Raw genomic sequence first — 17410 nt, 5'->3', positions numbered from 1 at the left:
TAATGTAGATTCCATAGATTTTGGAGCTTTATCATTTATTATACCATTTAAGAGTCCAACATCTATATAAATAGTATAGAATAAATTCATAACATGATTAGTCTAATTTGCATCTTGTATTTTATATACTGGGACTTCTTTATTGAGAATTAGTGAAACTCATGTGCCTGGTAGAAGTAACATATACTAGCTACTGATGGTCACTGGGATAAAGCTAAAAGGTTTCCTTTTTCATTAAGATCTTGTGTTTTATTAGAGATTTCAAAAGAATTTCTTATGAAATATAAGAAAGGAATCAAAAGAAGATAGAAATCATACATATGAAACCTAACAAGAAAACTTATAGGTTAAAACCTCAGCAAGTGTAAATTAATGTAAGCTGAGTGGAGTATAAAAGTACTGATGAGATACCAAAAAGAAGCGGTATCAGTGTAGTGTGGGGTAGTCTGGAGAAACATTTCCTAGAGAATATGAGTTTTGATATGGGTGTAGGAGGATGGTTGGCATAATCTTATATCTTGGCCTTGGCCAAGATTACATTAGCGTAATGATAAACAAAAACTTTTTTTTTTTTTACTTGTGTGCCTTTTCTAACTTTACCAGGGAGAAATAAAGGAGTCTAACAAAATTGTATGTGTCTTAAGGTATTATTTTTCCTGTTACCCATTACTTATTAAGGAGTGGCAAGTAATGACCAAATTAAAATATACTTTTGTTTTGAAGCTAAAGACCTGTGAGAAATCTAATCATATTTCTACTTTGAATAACAACATTGTATTTCCCTGTCTCCTCTCCACCACATGTCCCTCTCTAGAAACACTGGATACTTTGGAAAAATGGGTGACTGAAATCTTCTCTCAGATACCAAATAAGTAAGATATTTATTTTCATAAATCATACACTTTTAGAGTTAAAGAGTTAAAGAGACCATATCTTCTTTTATGAGTCCCAAAGATTTTTTTCATTTTGTTTTTCAAACAGGTGATAAAATTAAGACCTAAAGAGATTGAATAAGTTTAGCAAGGTCACACAGCTTTTGAGTGGGAAAGCTAAGATGAGAACTTAAGTTTTCATAGTTTCATAATTTTATAGGCTTGTAAACTTACAGTAAGCAATAATTCTGAAGAATTTATGCCTCCTTTTACATTTATTCAGAGCTTTTCTGTAATGGGTGTTCGAAACTGTGATATGAAAGAAAGTACTGTATTGAGAGTCAGATTATGTATACTTATGTCTTCTGTTTCAGAAAAAAATGTGTTCTGAAAGTTTACTTTTCTTTTTTTTTTTTTTGGACCGGTAAGGGGATCGCAACCCTCGGCACGGTGTCGTCTGCACCACGCTCAGCCAGTGAGCGCACTGAAAGTTTACTTTTCTAAGTCATGTTTGGAATTTGGAATGCTTTTCTTCATAGAAGAAATAATCTTGTAGATGATGGCTGACATTCCATACTGCCATATAGTTGACCAACTGGACATATAGTTGAACCAAATGATATTTTATTAGAAATTGTATATAGGGTTCCAAAAACATTTTGTGTTCACCTAAAATTCATCAAAATAATACCAATATTTAAAAGATACTTTAATGTTACATTTTTGTTAAAAAGAATACAAAGAAATTAATTCTGAAGCAGTTAAGTCTTTCTTCCCACTCCTAGCAGTTTGCATTTTACAAAATAAATGAAATCAGATATTTTTTCCTTGCATCAGATGAGTAAGCTAGTGAGTGGCTTTTTCTAGTTCTTCATTCTAATGCAGAATTATTTTAAATTTATGAAAGAAAAATTAGCTTGAAATGTTAGAATAATTTGTAATGACAACCGACTGGTTATTATTATCTTGGCTTAATGGAAATTTCTATCAATAATTAGCAGTGCTTTTTGTGTATGGAAAGGAAATGAAAGCCATGCCAAATTTGTGGGTTTTATTATTATATTTTTTTATTTGTCTGATAAGAAGTGAGTGTTACAACAATCACAGTTCCTTGAAGTTGTTAAGCCAAGCGAACAGCTACGAGGTTGATAGAAGGGAGGGGGGAGAGGGAGGGTGGGAGGGAGGTTTTGTTAATGGGCCACAAAAATCAACCACATTGTATATTGATAAAATAAAATAAAATTTTAAAACAAACAAACTAAAACCCCCAAAAACAAACAAAAAAAGAAGTGAGTGTTAGCTATGGAAATGTCAAATGGCATATGGGAATGTCTTTCACTGTGAAACTTTACCAATATAATTAGAGGTATATTTAATAGAGGAATTCATTATGTTCTTTCAGTCTCTGATGAGCATTTAAAAAATTCTCTTAAATATTATTCACTAATAACTTTGGTTCCTTAATCAGACAGGTTAAAAAGTCTTTGAGGCATTTAATAGTAACTAATTTGTATTGACCATGTTTTGGAAGAATTAAAGTTAAAATACCTTCAACCGGATTGGAAGCCCCTAGAAAGAGGGACCACGTCTTTTAAATACCACAGTGCCTAATATAGTGCTTTATACCTAATAATCGCTCCATATATATTTGTTGAATAAAAAAAGCATTATCTCTAGTATAAGTTTTCTTTATGAAGTGGGTTTGTATAGGAGGAGAACTGAAATTGAATTGGGCTGATAGAGGTAGTAAATATTGGGGAGAAGGTGTCTTAATTCATTATTTTCTATTTCTTGTGAGTTGTAGAGTCATTTGAGTTATTGGAGCTGAGGTGAAGAATAGTTAAGGATTTTGTGGCTTGGCTGCCATCTATTTGCTCATTCCTAGAATGCTTTTCAGCCAAGAGTATGTAGAATAGATTATAAATATCTGTGGGTTAGATATTCCCAAAGATACTGCTTATAAAGGCTTTTGCCAATTAAATTTTAATGTATTTGTTTTATTTTTAGTGGGTTACCCAAACCAAACTTTGGCCATTTGACGGATCCATTTGACACACCAGCATTTAACAAACTTTATAGAGGTTCGTGAACCAAAGATTTAAAACTGTTTGAAATAACTTTAGCATATTCTCTCAAACTTAATTGAGGCTGCCGGTTTTCTTTGAATATGAGAACATAACAGGAAGTATAGCTGGATTGGAAAGGGAGTAGATGGGCAGTGGAGATCCAGTTAGTGACAGATAGCAGGCCACTGACTAGCTACAGATTGATTTGTTCTGGTGCCTTGCTACTTGAGTCTGTGTGATGCCTTCTCTCTGTTTTACCTTTGTTTCTTTTTGTTCTTTGGCTTTCGGTTTCTTTTCTATTTCATTTGATCTATATTCTGTTCCTTTTTGTATCCAAAGAGAGAAAAGTAGAACAGAGGGAAAATACTTTGGAAATAGTTTCCTTTTAACTTCATTATAAAAACAATATTTGTGAAGTGAAGAAAATTTAAAGTAAAATGTCGGAAAATGGGTGGGGGGGAATCACCATTAAATCTTATCCAGAGATATTATTTTTGTCAAATTCTCTTACGATTTTTCTTTTTTTTTTTTTGGTGGCTGACCAGTACAGGGATCTGAACCCTTGACCTTGGTGTTATCAGCACCATGCTCTAACCAAATGAACTAACCGGCCAGCCCTTCTGATTTTTTTATAGGTATATTTTCTTAACACAGTTGAGAAGATAAAGTATATACATTTCTGTCTCCTTTTTTTGATTTAATATTATATCTGTAATAACTGCATAATGAGTCATCACCTGACTATGCTATAATTTACTTAAGAATTTGCCCTTAATGAATATTGCAGAAACATTCTTAATTCGCCATTCTTTCTTTAGTCTTATAATCATGGGAGATTTTTTTCTTTCTCCTAATTGCCTTACATATTCCCTCCTGCTCCTTCACTGTACTGCCAGTCTCTTTCATCTTCCCTTTGTCTGATCAGTGACTGTTTTGTCATACCCTTTCTGCTGCTGGCTCCATTCTTTTAAGATGACTCTTTCTAGAAACAACTTATTTTCTGTTGTATTCTTTCTGGCTTTACCTTTCCTATTCATAGAATCATAGAATAATAGCACTGGGAAGAATCTTAAAGATACTTTAAGTCCAACCAGTTACTTTACGGTGAGAACACAGATTCAGAAAGATTTAAATGCAAGTGATTTTCTCAAGATCATATAAGCACATACAGGAAGATAGTGGTAGGGCTAGATTTCAGCAGTGGGTCTCCTGATTCCTAGTCCTGTATCCTTTCTTGTAAGACTTAGTAGCATTTCGTATTCTCATAGTTCTTTTATTCCTCCTTTCTCTACCTACGAAACCAAATCAAAAAATAATTTATTAAAATTGCATTATTCAAACTGGAAAACAGGCAGCTTGAAATAATAATTGCATTGCATTTAACCTTCCCTTGTTTATTGGAGGATGAAAAATATTGAATTGAAAAAAGACATTCTTGTAACACAGTAAAAGTTATAGAGAAACACTTACATCTATTCTTCTGGAAAATATTTTTGTTTAGTTGTTCCAATCAGAAAAATTCATGCTCTGACCATCACATGGGCACTTCCCCCTCAACAGCAACATTACAGGTAAGAGTTTAAGGGAGAATTTACTTTATTAGGTACTGAGTGAGAGTCATTTTTAAAGCATGCTAAATGGTTTAAAATTGGGGGTTCTGAATTTATAAACAAAGGTAATGTGATAACCTGGGACTTATGTATTTTTCAAGCCTTGCTAGGTAGTTTTAACTAGTTGCCCTTCCTGAGTCTTTGAAATTAAGTGTTTAGTGTGAATGCTAATTTTTGTAATTACTTTCATAGTACTTTCAGTATAAAATTTTATTAGCTTATGATTTATTGGGCAGTGGCTACCATTTATTTTGATCTTGTCAAAAATAAACCTAAATAATTTTGAGCCTGATATATGAGTACAGCATAAATCCCAAGGAGTTATTCATATGAGTTAGTGCAGATTTCTACGAATTAAGAAAGGATTTAAACTTACCTATATAGTTATTTTATTGGAGCAGTGTAGCACAGGCCATGTAGTTCTTTAAAGATAGAGATCAGTCAATGCCTATAGATGCTTTTCTAATTAGAAATAAATGCTAATGAACTGATTAAAATTTGACTTGTTTAAAACCACTACCAACAAAACAAAACCATGAGGACACACTCACAAGCAGAAGGAAAGAAAGTAATGTGTATTGGCTGGCCAGTTTGGTCAGTTGGGTAAAGCATGGTTCTGATCATACCAAGGTCAAGGGTTTGATCCCTGTACTGGCCAGCCACCAAAACAAAAAAGAGAGAGAGAGAGAGAGAGAGAGAGAGAGAGAGAGAGAGAGAGAAAGAAAGTAATGTGTATTGCTTGAGCTCAATAAAAAATGTTTTTTTGTCACTTATATGTTAGAATATTCAATCAAGTTCTATAAAGTTAACAAAAACAGTATGCTTACAGTGAAAAAAGCTGAGAAAATGTGTATTTGCTTGCTTTTGGTGCAAGGATAATATAGGAAAAAGTAGCACACGTTGATTGTATAATTATGAGTGTCTCAAAGAAGTTTTAAAATTATTATGCATATTAAAAGTTTATTCTATTTTTTCAAAGTTTTTACTGTAAACATAATATATACTTGTAAAATGTTAAAATAGGACAAAAAGTCATTAAGTAGAAAGTAAAGGTCTGCTTTTGCTTTCTTTGTCCCTGTCCTCAAAGATATGTCTAACAGTAGTTTCTTATGTATCCTCCAGGTGTTAAAATATTGAATATAAAGCACATATTTTTTTTTAATGAAATGGAATTATACTATATTTACTATTTAAAAAGCCTTATTTAGCCTCTGATTGATTACTATGGCAGTTTATTTTGGAAATTTTGAAAGTTACTGGAAAGTAGAAAAACTGCATATGATTCTGTTTTCCAAAGACTGTTAACATTTCTTTTTGTTTGTTTGTTATTTGTTCATTTACTTTTAATTTTATCTTTTCATTTTTTATGACTGTTAACATTTCTGTATATTTCTATCCAGTTATTTACTTTTAAAATTTTTATTTTTTATTCTTATTTCTCTGTCCAGTTATTTTTTATTGGATTGTTTATTTGTTATAATGTGACTTTAATCATAAGTCATTTTGAATCCCCAAATATTTGAATTCCCAGTAAATTAGCTTTTAGGGGGGAGCCATTTTTTACAAAGAAGCAAAGTATTTATCCCTCCAGAGTTACCAAATACAATACAATTAGCTTTATTCAGATGCAAACATTATATAGATAGCTGAGCTCATTTATATACTGCTTTGCTGCTCTGCGCTAGTCTTAGTGTGCCTTTAATTCAATTTATATTTTAAACCATGTTGTGTGGGCTTGATAGTTGAAATCGTAATGATGTACCTGGACTTTCAAGAGTTAATAAATTTAATTGTTATCTAATTAGATTTTCTTTTTTTCTTTTTTTCTTTTTTTTTTTTGACCAGTAAGGGGATTGTAACCCCTGGCTCGGTGTTGTCCACACCACACTCAGCCAGTGAGCTCACCGGCCATTCCTTATATAGGATCCGAACCTGCGGCCTCGGCACTATACACTTTCCCGAGTGAGCCACGGGGTCAGCCCTCTAATTAGATTTTCTAACTCAGTTTTTCTGTATATCTTTGTTTTGGTAGGAATACAATTCCAAAATTATAGTAGAAGCCAGTGGGAAAAGACAATTTGAGTAACATATAAACAACTACTGAGACTATTACATTATTAGATGATAAAGCATTTTCACATCTGTGACTGCATTTGCATGATAAGTAAGTAGTTAGGCAAATGAAGAGAAAAAGAAAAATACAGTGCGGTGTGTAGTCTCTTGCTCAAGGTCGTGATTTATTTAAAGGAAAAACAAAAATTATAACCTAGATTTTCTGACGCTTAGAGAAACATATTTCTCTTTATCACAGAGCCTGATGCAGTACTGAAAGCTTTTATAAACAAAGAGTGATTCATATCTGTATTAGGCTCTAAAATGATAAAGAATCTATATTATTTCCATTTTGGGTGAAACAAATTAAAGATTTTATCATGAAAGCAAGTTTGGTGTTCCAAAAAAAAAGTAATAGCCTTCAATTTTTGAATGATTGTATTCATTCAGTGATTTCAGATGAAGAAGTTATATTTTACTATATTTTCTGTTTTTATCTCGCTGCTATTAAATTACAATTTCATGCTTAGTGGATTTATGTGAGAATAAAATTATAATTGTATTCTCAAGTATTATAGTCTTAGAAGTACGATTTTCTGGTGAATTTATACCTTGATTTTTTGGATTTCTGACCTTAAAAATTTTCTGAAAGGGTGAAACCACTTCATTATATCTCCTGGCTGGTTGGACATGAAGGCAAAGGCAGCATTCTTTCTTACCTTAGAAAAAAGTAAGTATTCAGTTAATAAGTATTTTCAGTGTAGCAAACTCTGAAAAATAGTAGACAATAAACGTTATATAATGCATTCTTTTGCTTTAGGTGCCAGGAAGCCTAGAATCAAATTTAATGCTTAATTATAGTCATCTTAATAACCTAGATTATTTTAATGGCCATATTATATTTGTGTATTTCCTTGTGAACTACATTTTACCCCTTTTGGATGTTAATGTACACAAAATTTAAAAAATCATAAATGAAACTAATAGATTCCAGAATTGCATAAAAAGGTTAGCTGTAATCAAGAATTCAGATTTGACTCAATAGTAAAGAAGTCAGTTATTTAAATGCTTTGTATCTCCAGGCTTTCCCAACTCAAAAGGTGGACTTCAGTGAAAACCTTATTGGGCAGATAGATAAATCATAATAAATATGTGGGACTGTAAATAGTATATGTAGCCATGTTAGCAGAATGTCTCCTAGTGCAGTTAAGTACTTAAGTCACCTATAGCCAAATAATAGAAATATAACTTTAGAATTAGGACCAATGCATTAAAGCAATTCCTTGTTTGATTTTTATATATGCTAATTATTTGAGAGTGGAAACTTAAGTACTTTGAGACGCTGATGTGTACTAGAAGAGTACTAGAAGAAAGCTGAGAGGCAAAGTTATTATAGAAGAATAAACGATATTGGGTACATATACTCCTTTCACAACATATGTAATATGCTTTGAGATGTGCACAACCATTTTATCTCACAGAACTTTATTAAAATATCAAGTTCTTCATTCTGGTGTCCTCCTCCCTTATTTTAGGTTTTCAGGATTATTCTAGTCAGGAAAAAAATAAAGTTTCATTGCTTCTTTGTTATGCAACCAAAGTAGGTTAATGATAGTCACAAAAAACTCACTTGACTTTCTAAAGAGGGATGTCTTTGAAGTGTTGTAAGGCTTCTCAGGAGACAAAAATGGTAGTGAAATACCTCCCAGCAACCATAATTTTAATATTTTGTGTTGTTCTCTGCAACAAGAATTGCTTTGGCTTTATAAAACTTTTCTTGTTTTACTGTGTTGCAGTATCTACTGGTATTTCTATTAAACAAGTAAAGACAGCTATTTTTTCCTTCAGTGATTCCTAATTGTACTATAATTCTTTGGGAGGACTTATACTTTTAAAATTTGTACTTTTAAATTTACTATTGGAAAGTATATGTTTACATCAAAGACTGAGATTCTCAAATTTTACACAGAAAGCCTATTTTGTTAATTTGAAGTATTTGTAGACTGTCAGTCCAGAGATGTACTGACAGGATTAATTTTTTCCCAACCATAGGTGCTGGGCTCTTGCACTGTTTGGTGGAAATGGTGAGACAGGATTTGAGCAAAATTCTACTTATTCAGTGTTCAGCATTTCTATTACATTGACTGATGAGGGTTATGAACATTTCTATGAGGTAAATAATTAAAATGGAGTTGTTTTTCTTTTATATAGATATCACTTTATGCAAAAGACTAATAAGATGTTTTGTTTTCAGGTTGCTCATACTGTCTTTCAGTATTTAAAAATGCTTCAGAAGTTAGGCCCAGAAAAAAGGTAATACATACTTATTAGAATGAGGCCAGGAGTCAATCCTAGTACATTTTAGCCTTCAGGCTGTCAGTAGACTTGCTTTAGTCATGCCTTGATGGTTTTTCAGGCCTTTCTTACTCTTTTCCTTTACTAGCTTCATATCCTCATCCCTCTACATGTGAGTGTACACTAAGGTTTTACATTTATGTGGCCAGTCCCTTTATTTATGTATTTATTTTCAGTGATTTTATTTATTATTATTATTATTATTTTAACATTTACTTGTACATATTTGTGGGGTACAATGTGTTGTTTCAATACATGCATATACTGCACAATGATTCACTTAGGGTAGATAGTCCCTTTATCTTTATGCTTCTCTCGTTGGTGATTCTAATGAGAAATTTTAATATATCTTCTAATTATAGTTTTCGTCTTTCATAGAATTTTTGAAGAGATTCAGAAAATTGAGGATAATGAATTTCATTACCAAGAACAGGTACTGGAAGTCAAATTCTTTTTGAATGTTATCTGTGACCGAGTTGAAACTAGTGTGGCCATTGTTCCTCTTTTCAGAAGTGTCACTGGAGTTTTAATTCTGCTACTCTCTGTCATGTGAGTCTGAAGATGGCCTTGAGGCTATCTAAAAATTAACCCTTGTGTTTTTGAGTACTTATATTGAGTAACAGTGAGAGGATTAGGCAGATATGTAAGTTATGTTGTGTGACAATCATTTATCTGTGTAGTCATCTATCTGTCTATCCCTTTGATAAACGTGCATGGAGAGCTTGCTATGGTATTTGATATTTTGGGAATTCAGATACTGTGAAGACATTCTACAAGGTAATCTATAGTAATTACCATGTATAATGTTAGAAATACTATACTTTGGGATTTCAGAGAAAGGAGAGCATTTTGTTTGATTGAAATAGGATCAGGGAAGGCCTCACGGATGTGGTACATTTGAATTGAGTTTAGCATGAAAAAATAAGGTTTGGTTACATTCTAGGAAATCAGAGGCACATAAGTAAGGAAGTCTGGGGTACTGTGAAAAAATTAATTATCCTATTTGTCTGTAGGATAAGGGATATGAAAGGAAGGTATTATATAAGGCTGAAAGGTAAAGAGTATAGAGTAGAGGTTTGTTTTTTTTAACCTCTTTTGTGCCTTGGATTCCTTTGGAAGTCTGCTGAATTCTGTGGACCCCTCCCCAGAATAATACTTCATCCTCTCAACTTTTTAAACCGTCAGAAAAATTGTTATATTAGTACATTTATCACTGGTATATTCCTTACCTAGATTCACCAATTGTTAATATTTTGTCGTATTTTCTTTTTTCTCTCTCTCCTAATAGAGAGCGAGAGAGAGAGTGTGTGTGTATTTTTTCCCTGAACCATTTGAGAATTACAGATATCATAATACTTTATACTTCTCCCTCAATAATTTTTAGCATGTATCTGCTACAAAGGCATTCTCTTGCATAACCTCAATATACTTGTCACAGTTGGGATATTTAACATCGAAATAATACTGTTAATTAATATATAATCTATAGAATGGTGTTTTTAAATACATAAAATTAAGTACAGTGGTTTATAATGAAACATTGAAATAAAGTATTCAAAATAGTACAAAATACTAATATGTCTATTAATATATTAAATAACAAGGTCTAGTGGTAGGTCTAATAATCTTCACAATTTTTAAGTAGCAGTGAGTATACATGATATTTGGAGGTATCTGCAACAAGTATGTTGTGATTTCTAATGGTGATAGTTATAGATATTGTAAATACTACTACTATGTTTTGTTGCCCATATTCATAATTCTATAAAAAGCAAAATTAGAGATTAATGATTTTTTTTTTTTTTTCCTTTGGCGGTTGGCCGGTAGAGGAATCTGAAATGTGGACCCTAGATTAAAGAGCTCCTGATTTACAACCAGTTCAGAGAGCATCTTGAAAGCTGGCTTTTTGGATCATCACCAGAACTATTCCCTGAGTATCTTTTATAAGTAGGGAAGACTTATGTACATGAGGGAAAGATCACAAAAAGTTTAGGTATCCAGTTGCTGTTGACTTCTATGTAATGTCCTCTATATCCTTGAAAAAAAGTTGTTTGAATTTGAAATAACTTATTCTGTTCAAAACAGAAAGGCTGCCATGACTCATATTGGCCATAAAAGGGTCCTATAGACACTCCTCCCTGTAAATAGATTGGTATGCATAGAACCCACAAATCCTACCATCTACACATTACCAGGAATGATTTTGTTCAGTCTCCTCATCAGCAAGGTGGCAACACGTGGCCCAGAACTGTGGCAGGGAAGAAGTGGGAGTAAGAGTTGTGAACTTCAACTATTAAGTGTAAAGGTGATACCCAGTTTCCTTTTTTCTGGGATAGGCTTTTGAGCATTGGTTGAATGAATGACATTTTCTCTCTGCCTCTTCAGTTCCTTCTTAGCAAGACATTTCAAGATTTTTTTTTAGTGCCATCTCCCCATTTTGTAGCTTTTCATTTTTTAAATCTTTGTTAGTATTTATGAATACTTGATTTAAAAACATGAGTCCAATACAGCAACACATACGTAAAATTATTCACCACGATCAAGTGGGATTCATCCCAGGGCTGCAAGGTTGGTTCAACATACGCAAATCAATAAATGTGATACACCATATTAATAAACTCAAACACAAGGACCATATGATCATCTCTATAGATGCTGAAAAAGCATTTGATAAAGTTCAGCACTCATTCATGACAAAGACCCTCTATAAGTTAGGTATACAGGGAAAGTATCTCAACATAATTAAAGCCATATATGCCAAACCCACTGCCAATATCATCCTGAATGGGGAAAAGCTGAAAGCTTTTCCTTTAAGAACAGGCACTAGACAAGGATGCCCACTCTCACCACTCCTATTCAACATAGTGTTGGAAGTACTAGCCAGAGCAATCAGAGAAGAGAAGGAAATAAAGGGCATCCAGATTGGAAAAGATGAAGTCAAACTGTCCCTGTTTGCAGATGACATGATCCTATATATCGAACAGCCTAAAACCTCTACAAAAAAACTGCTGGAATTGATAAATGATTTCAGCACAGTAATCAACACACAAAAATCACTAGCATTTCTTTTCTCCAATAGTGAACATGCAGAACGAGAAATCAAGAAAGCCTGCCCATTTACAATAGCCACCAAAAAAAAAAATACTTAGGAATTGAGTTAACTAAGGAGGTGAAAAATCTCTATCATGAGAACTACAAACCACTGCTGAGAGAAATTAGAGAGGATACAAGAAGATGGAAAGATATTCCATGCTCTTGGATTGGAAGAATCAACATAGTGAAAATGTCCGTACTACCCAAAGTGATATACAAATTGAATGCAATCCCCATCAAAATTCCAAAGACATTTTTCTCAGAAATGGAAAAAACTATCCAGACATTTATATGGAACAATAAAAGACCACGCATAGCCAAAGCAATGCTGAGCAAAAAAAATAAAGCTGGAGGCATAACACTACCTGACTTTAAGCTATACTACAAAGCTATAATAACCAAAACAGTATGGTACTGGCATAAAAACAGACACACTGACCAATGGAATAGAATAGAGAATCCAGAAATCAACCCACACACTTACTGCCATCTGATCTTTGACAAAGGCACCAAGCCTATTCACTGGGGAAGGGACTGCCGCTTCAGCAAATGGTGCTGGGATAACTGGATATCCATATGCAGGAGAATGAAACTAGATCCATACCTCTCACCGTATACTAAAATCAACTCAAAATGGATTAAGGATTTAAATATACACCCTGAAACAATAAAACTTCTTAAAGAAAACATAGGAGAAACACTTCAGGAAATAGGACTGGGCACAGACTTCATGAACACGACCCCAAAAGCACGGGCAACCAAAGGAAAAATAAACAAATGGGATTATATCAAACTAAAAAGCTTCTGCACAGCAAAAGAAACAATTAAAAGAGTTAAAAGACAACCAACAGAGTGGGAGAAAATATTTGCAAAATATACATCTGACAAAGGATTAATATCCAGAATATATAAGGAACTCAAACAACTTTACAAGAAGAAAACAAGCAACCCAATTAAAAAATGGGCAAAAGAGCTGAGTAGGCATTTCTCTAAGGAAGATATACAAATGGCCAACAGACATATGAAAAAATGCTCAACATCACTCAGCATCCGGGAAATGCAAATCAAAACCACACTGAGATACCATCTCACCCCAGTGAGGATGGCTAAAATCCAAAAGACCCTGAACGATAAATGCTGGCGAGGTTGCGGAGAAAAAGGAACTCTCATACATTGTTGGTGGGACTGCAAAATGGTGCAGCCTCTATGGAAAATGGTATGGAGGTTCCTCAAACAATTGCAGATAGATCTACCATACGACCCAGCTATCCCACTGTTGGGAATATACCCAGAGGAATGGAAATCATCAAGTCGAAGGTATACCTGTTCCCCAATGTTCATCGCAGCACTCTTTACAATAGCCAAGAGTTGGAACCAGCCCAAATGTCCATCATCAGATGAGTGGATACGGAAAATGTGGTACATCTACACAATGGAATACTACTCAGCTATAAAAACGAATGAAATACTGCCATTTGCAACAACATGGATGGACCTTTGAGAGAATTATATTAAGTGATACAAGTCAGGCACAGAAAGAGAAATACCACATGTTCTCACTGATTGGTGGGAGCTAAAAATTAATACACACACACACACACACACACACACACACACACACCCACACACACACCCCGGGGGGGGGGGGAAGAAGATATAACAACCACAACTACTTGAAGTTGATACGACAAGGAAACAGAAAGGACATTGTTGGGGGGTAGGGGGGGAGGGAGAAGGGAGGGAGGTTTTGGTGATGGGGAGCAATAATCAGCCACAATGTATATCGACAAAATAAAAGTTTAAATAAATAAATAAATAAATAAATAAATAAATAAATAAATAAATAAATAAATAAATAAAAAATAAAAAATAAAAAAATAAAAACATGAGCCCAAAATATCTTAGATTAAAACCTAACACTGCAAAATTAGAATAAATCGGAAAAAACTATTTCTCTGCATAAACTGCTAAACTAACTCAAGCAGGTCAGATTATTTGTTTTTAGGTTTATACATTTTTGTTTTAAGCAAAATTGGGATGTCTCCTCTTCAGACATTTTTCTAGTCTTCATTGATAAAGGCAAATAGGAATGCCTTTTTCAAATTATTCAAACTATACTTTTTTTTTAAATTAAGAAATTTAAAAAACTTTAAAAAATTTTACACAGGAACTCGGACTCAGTATGTCTTTCATAAATCAACTATTTAAACAAGAGTATGATGAGAAATTGTTTTATTAATTAAGTACAGTTGACCCTTGAACAGCACAGGTTTGAACGGTTGGGGTCCACTTATATGTGGATTTTTTTCAGTGTATTTCAATGTTTTTTAAATGTATTTTCTCTTTCTAATGATTTTCTTAACATTATCTTTTCTCTAGCTCCCTTTATTGTAAGAATATAGTGTGTCATACCTATCACATACAAAATATGTATTAACTGTTTATGTTATTGGTAAGGCTTCAGGTCAGCAGTAGGCAAGGAATCAAAAATTATATGCAGATTTTGGACTGAGCAGAGGGGTTGGCTCTCCTAACCCCCTAACCCCTGCATTGTTCAAGGGTCAACTGTACTTTTCTGTAGGCAGATAAACAGTAGCAATATGTAACAATTGATAATGGAAGGCAGTTAGAGTTTGTAGTAAACAACCATAAAAAGTGAAGTATTGGAGATTTAACAAGTGTTGGAGAGAATGTGGAAAAATTGGAACCCTCATACACTGCTGGTGGGAATGGTACAGCTGCATTGGAAGACAGTTTGCCAGTTCCTTAAAAAGCTAAACACAGAGTTACCATTTGAACCAGCAATTTCACTATTAGGCGTACACTTAAGAGAATTGAAAACAAGTCTGGCTGGTTAGCTTAGTTGGTTAGAGCATGATGCTGATTAACACCAAAGTCAAGAGTTCAGATCCCTGTACCAGAAAGCCACCAAAAAAAAAAAAAAAAAAAGGATTTAAAAAAAAAAGTGAATTGAAAACATATGTCCACACAAAGCCTTGTACACAAGTATTCATAGTGTTGGGGAAAATGCCAAAATAATTTTCTCATAAGCCTGTTTTGTCCTTGAAGTAATATTTTGTCTTTGAAACAATATTTGCTTGCTATGTTAGTCTGGCCTCTGATCACTACTTGCATTTTTGGCTTCTGTAACCGAGCTTAGCTTGCTTATCTGCCTACACCACATGAATTCCGAAAAATGAAACTTACTGATATGCTAGCCTTGTAAATGTTTCGTCTATAAAAACTTTGTAAGACCTGAGCTCGAGGTCCAGATTTCCAAGCATTAGCTTGTCTGGGCCCACCGGCGTAATAAGTACCTGGCTCTCCAACCTGAGTATCAGTCGCTTCTTGCCAACTCCATTTCCACAACAATAGCAACATTATTCATTACAGTCAAAGGGTGGAAACAACTGAAATGTCTATAAACTGATGATTGGATAAATAAAACATATTATGGAATATTATATTATTATAATAATATTGTGGAATATTATTCAGTCATAAAAGAATGATTTATGCTATAACATGGATGAACCTTGAGACATTATGCTAAGTGAAAGAAGCCAGGCACAAAATTTAACATATTATATGGGTTCATTTATTTGAAATACCCAGAATAAGAAAATTCAGAGACGTAACATAGACTAATGGCTGTCAGGGACTGAGGGGAGTGAGTAGTGAGGAGCAACTGCCTAATGGGTATGAATTTTCCTTTTGGGGTGATGAAAGTGTTGTGGAACTAGATAGTGGTGATGGTTGCACAACTTTGTGAATATACTAAAAGCAACTAAATTGTACACTTTAAAAGGGTGAATTTTATGGTATGTGAATTTTATCTTCAAAAAAATTAAAAGATAACATTTAAGTGTTTTTTCCCCAGTATTTTCTCTATTGCCTTGGCATCAAAGATCTGTTTTTTAGCCATAGTCCTTGATGTTATTCATAGGAAATACTTTCAGTCACTCAATTTTATACCATACTGTTTAGAGCAATTAAGTTATAAGTAAGTAGGTGGTGAAGATAACTGAGTTAAAAAATTAGAATACAGTGGGAGTCATCATTTTAAACAATAAATAGCACTGTAGTGACTAGTCAACTTGATGATTCAGGAATGTTTCCTGAAATAGGGTAGAAAAAGCTAGCAGTGAATCTTTCCTTACTTTTTCCTTATTTTATTTTTTATGTGAAAATGTAGGAGATAACATATACCTATGGTCTCTAATTTTATGTATGCATGTCTCATTTCCCCTCCATGAATGCAGTAACCTTCACTTGTATTCTGTCTTCCATTAGATGAGAAAAAACCCACATTGTCAGTGCAGTGTTTTGGGAAGAGTATGCAGATAACATTAGGAGACCAGAATTCTAATGTCTGCTTTGTCTGTCACTCACTGTGTGACCTTGAGCGTGTTACCTAATCAATCTGAGTATATATCCTTATTGTAAAATGTGGGAATGGAACCACTTGCTATCTGAAGGACCTGTCATTTTTAAGTTTCTGGGTATCAAGGTGCTCGTTAAATACTTGGATTGTATTTCCATTTCATGGGGCAGAGAACTTAGAGTGATGCTTTTAGTTTGAAACTGAGATAGTGTCCTGATTAATATAACTTCTTATCTCAACACTTTTACCTAATGACACTCACATTTTGATTTCCTCATTGGTTTGATTGATGATTACAAATAGTTTTTTGGTGATAGTGCTCTAGTGATAGGTTCCCTTTCTTTATTGACCTCACAGTCATGTAGGGCACTTCACAGGTAAACAAGCATTTATAGTTCAGTGTGGTAATTGTTCTGAACTTAAAAGGTAGTAGCTCCAGCTGTTTTCTTAGAATTCTGAGCATCAGATTCTTAAGCTGCAATTATATCTGGTTAAATCTGTTCGGAAGCTTTTGGTTTTATTGTTAAAAAAAGAGTATTTGTATGTTGTGGCAAATTAAGGATCATAATGGAGAGGTTCTGGTGTGAAATAATTTTACCTCTTTACAGACAGATCCAGTTGAGTATGTGGAAAACATGTGTGAAAACATGCAACTGTATCCACTGCAGGACTTTCTCACTGGAGACCAGCTTCTTTTTGAATACAAGCCAGAAGTAAGGAGGTTTCCACTTCTAAAACTTAGTTTTAGGAAAAGAGGAGGGTGAGAAAGTACAGAGATGTACTTAAGAGCTGTGGGAACGGAGAAAACTTGGTTATATTTAATCAGGATTTTTGTTTGTTTAAATAGAAGAAATATCAATAGTTTTGTGGATAGTTTTTCATGATTCTTTTACATGATTATATTTTAGTATGAAAGGAGAAAATCAAGTCTTCTTCTGTACTATTTTTACAGCTTTTCTTTCTTTCTTTTTTTTTTTT

General features: G+C 33.5%; 1 protein-coding gene across 2 annotated transcripts in view; it reads left to right on the top strand.

Annotated features, from left to right (window-relative positions):
- NRDC (nardilysin convertase) overlaps positions 1 to 17410 on the top strand; it is a 93725-nt gene that overhangs the window by 51984 nt on the left and 24331 nt on the right. For both annotated transcript variants that reach the window (XM_063104391.1, XM_063104389.1), the window contains 8 exons: positions 815 to 872; positions 2880 to 2953; positions 4440 to 4509; positions 7253 to 7330; positions 8653 to 8773; positions 8855 to 8913; positions 9334 to 9388; positions 17041 to 17145. In XM_063104391.1, coding sequence (XP_062960461.1) covers positions 815 to 872; positions 2880 to 2953; positions 4440 to 4509; positions 7253 to 7330; positions 8653 to 8773; positions 8855 to 8913; positions 9334 to 9388; positions 17041 to 17145 — 620 coding nt within the window. The remainder of the gene's footprint in view (positions 1 to 814; positions 873 to 2879; positions 2954 to 4439; positions 4510 to 7252; positions 7331 to 8652; positions 8774 to 8854; positions 8914 to 9333; positions 9389 to 17040; positions 17146 to 17410) is intronic.

This window comes from Cynocephalus volans, chromosome 8 (genome assembly GCF_027409185.1).
Source record: "Cynocephalus volans isolate mCynVol1 chromosome 8, mCynVol1.pri, whole genome shotgun sequence".
Classification (NCBI taxonomy): domain Eukaryota; kingdom Metazoa; phylum Chordata; class Mammalia; order Dermoptera; family Cynocephalidae; genus Cynocephalus; species Cynocephalus volans.
The sequence above is the reverse complement of the archived record's forward strand: the minus strand, read 5'-3'. Positions and strand labels throughout refer to the sequence as shown.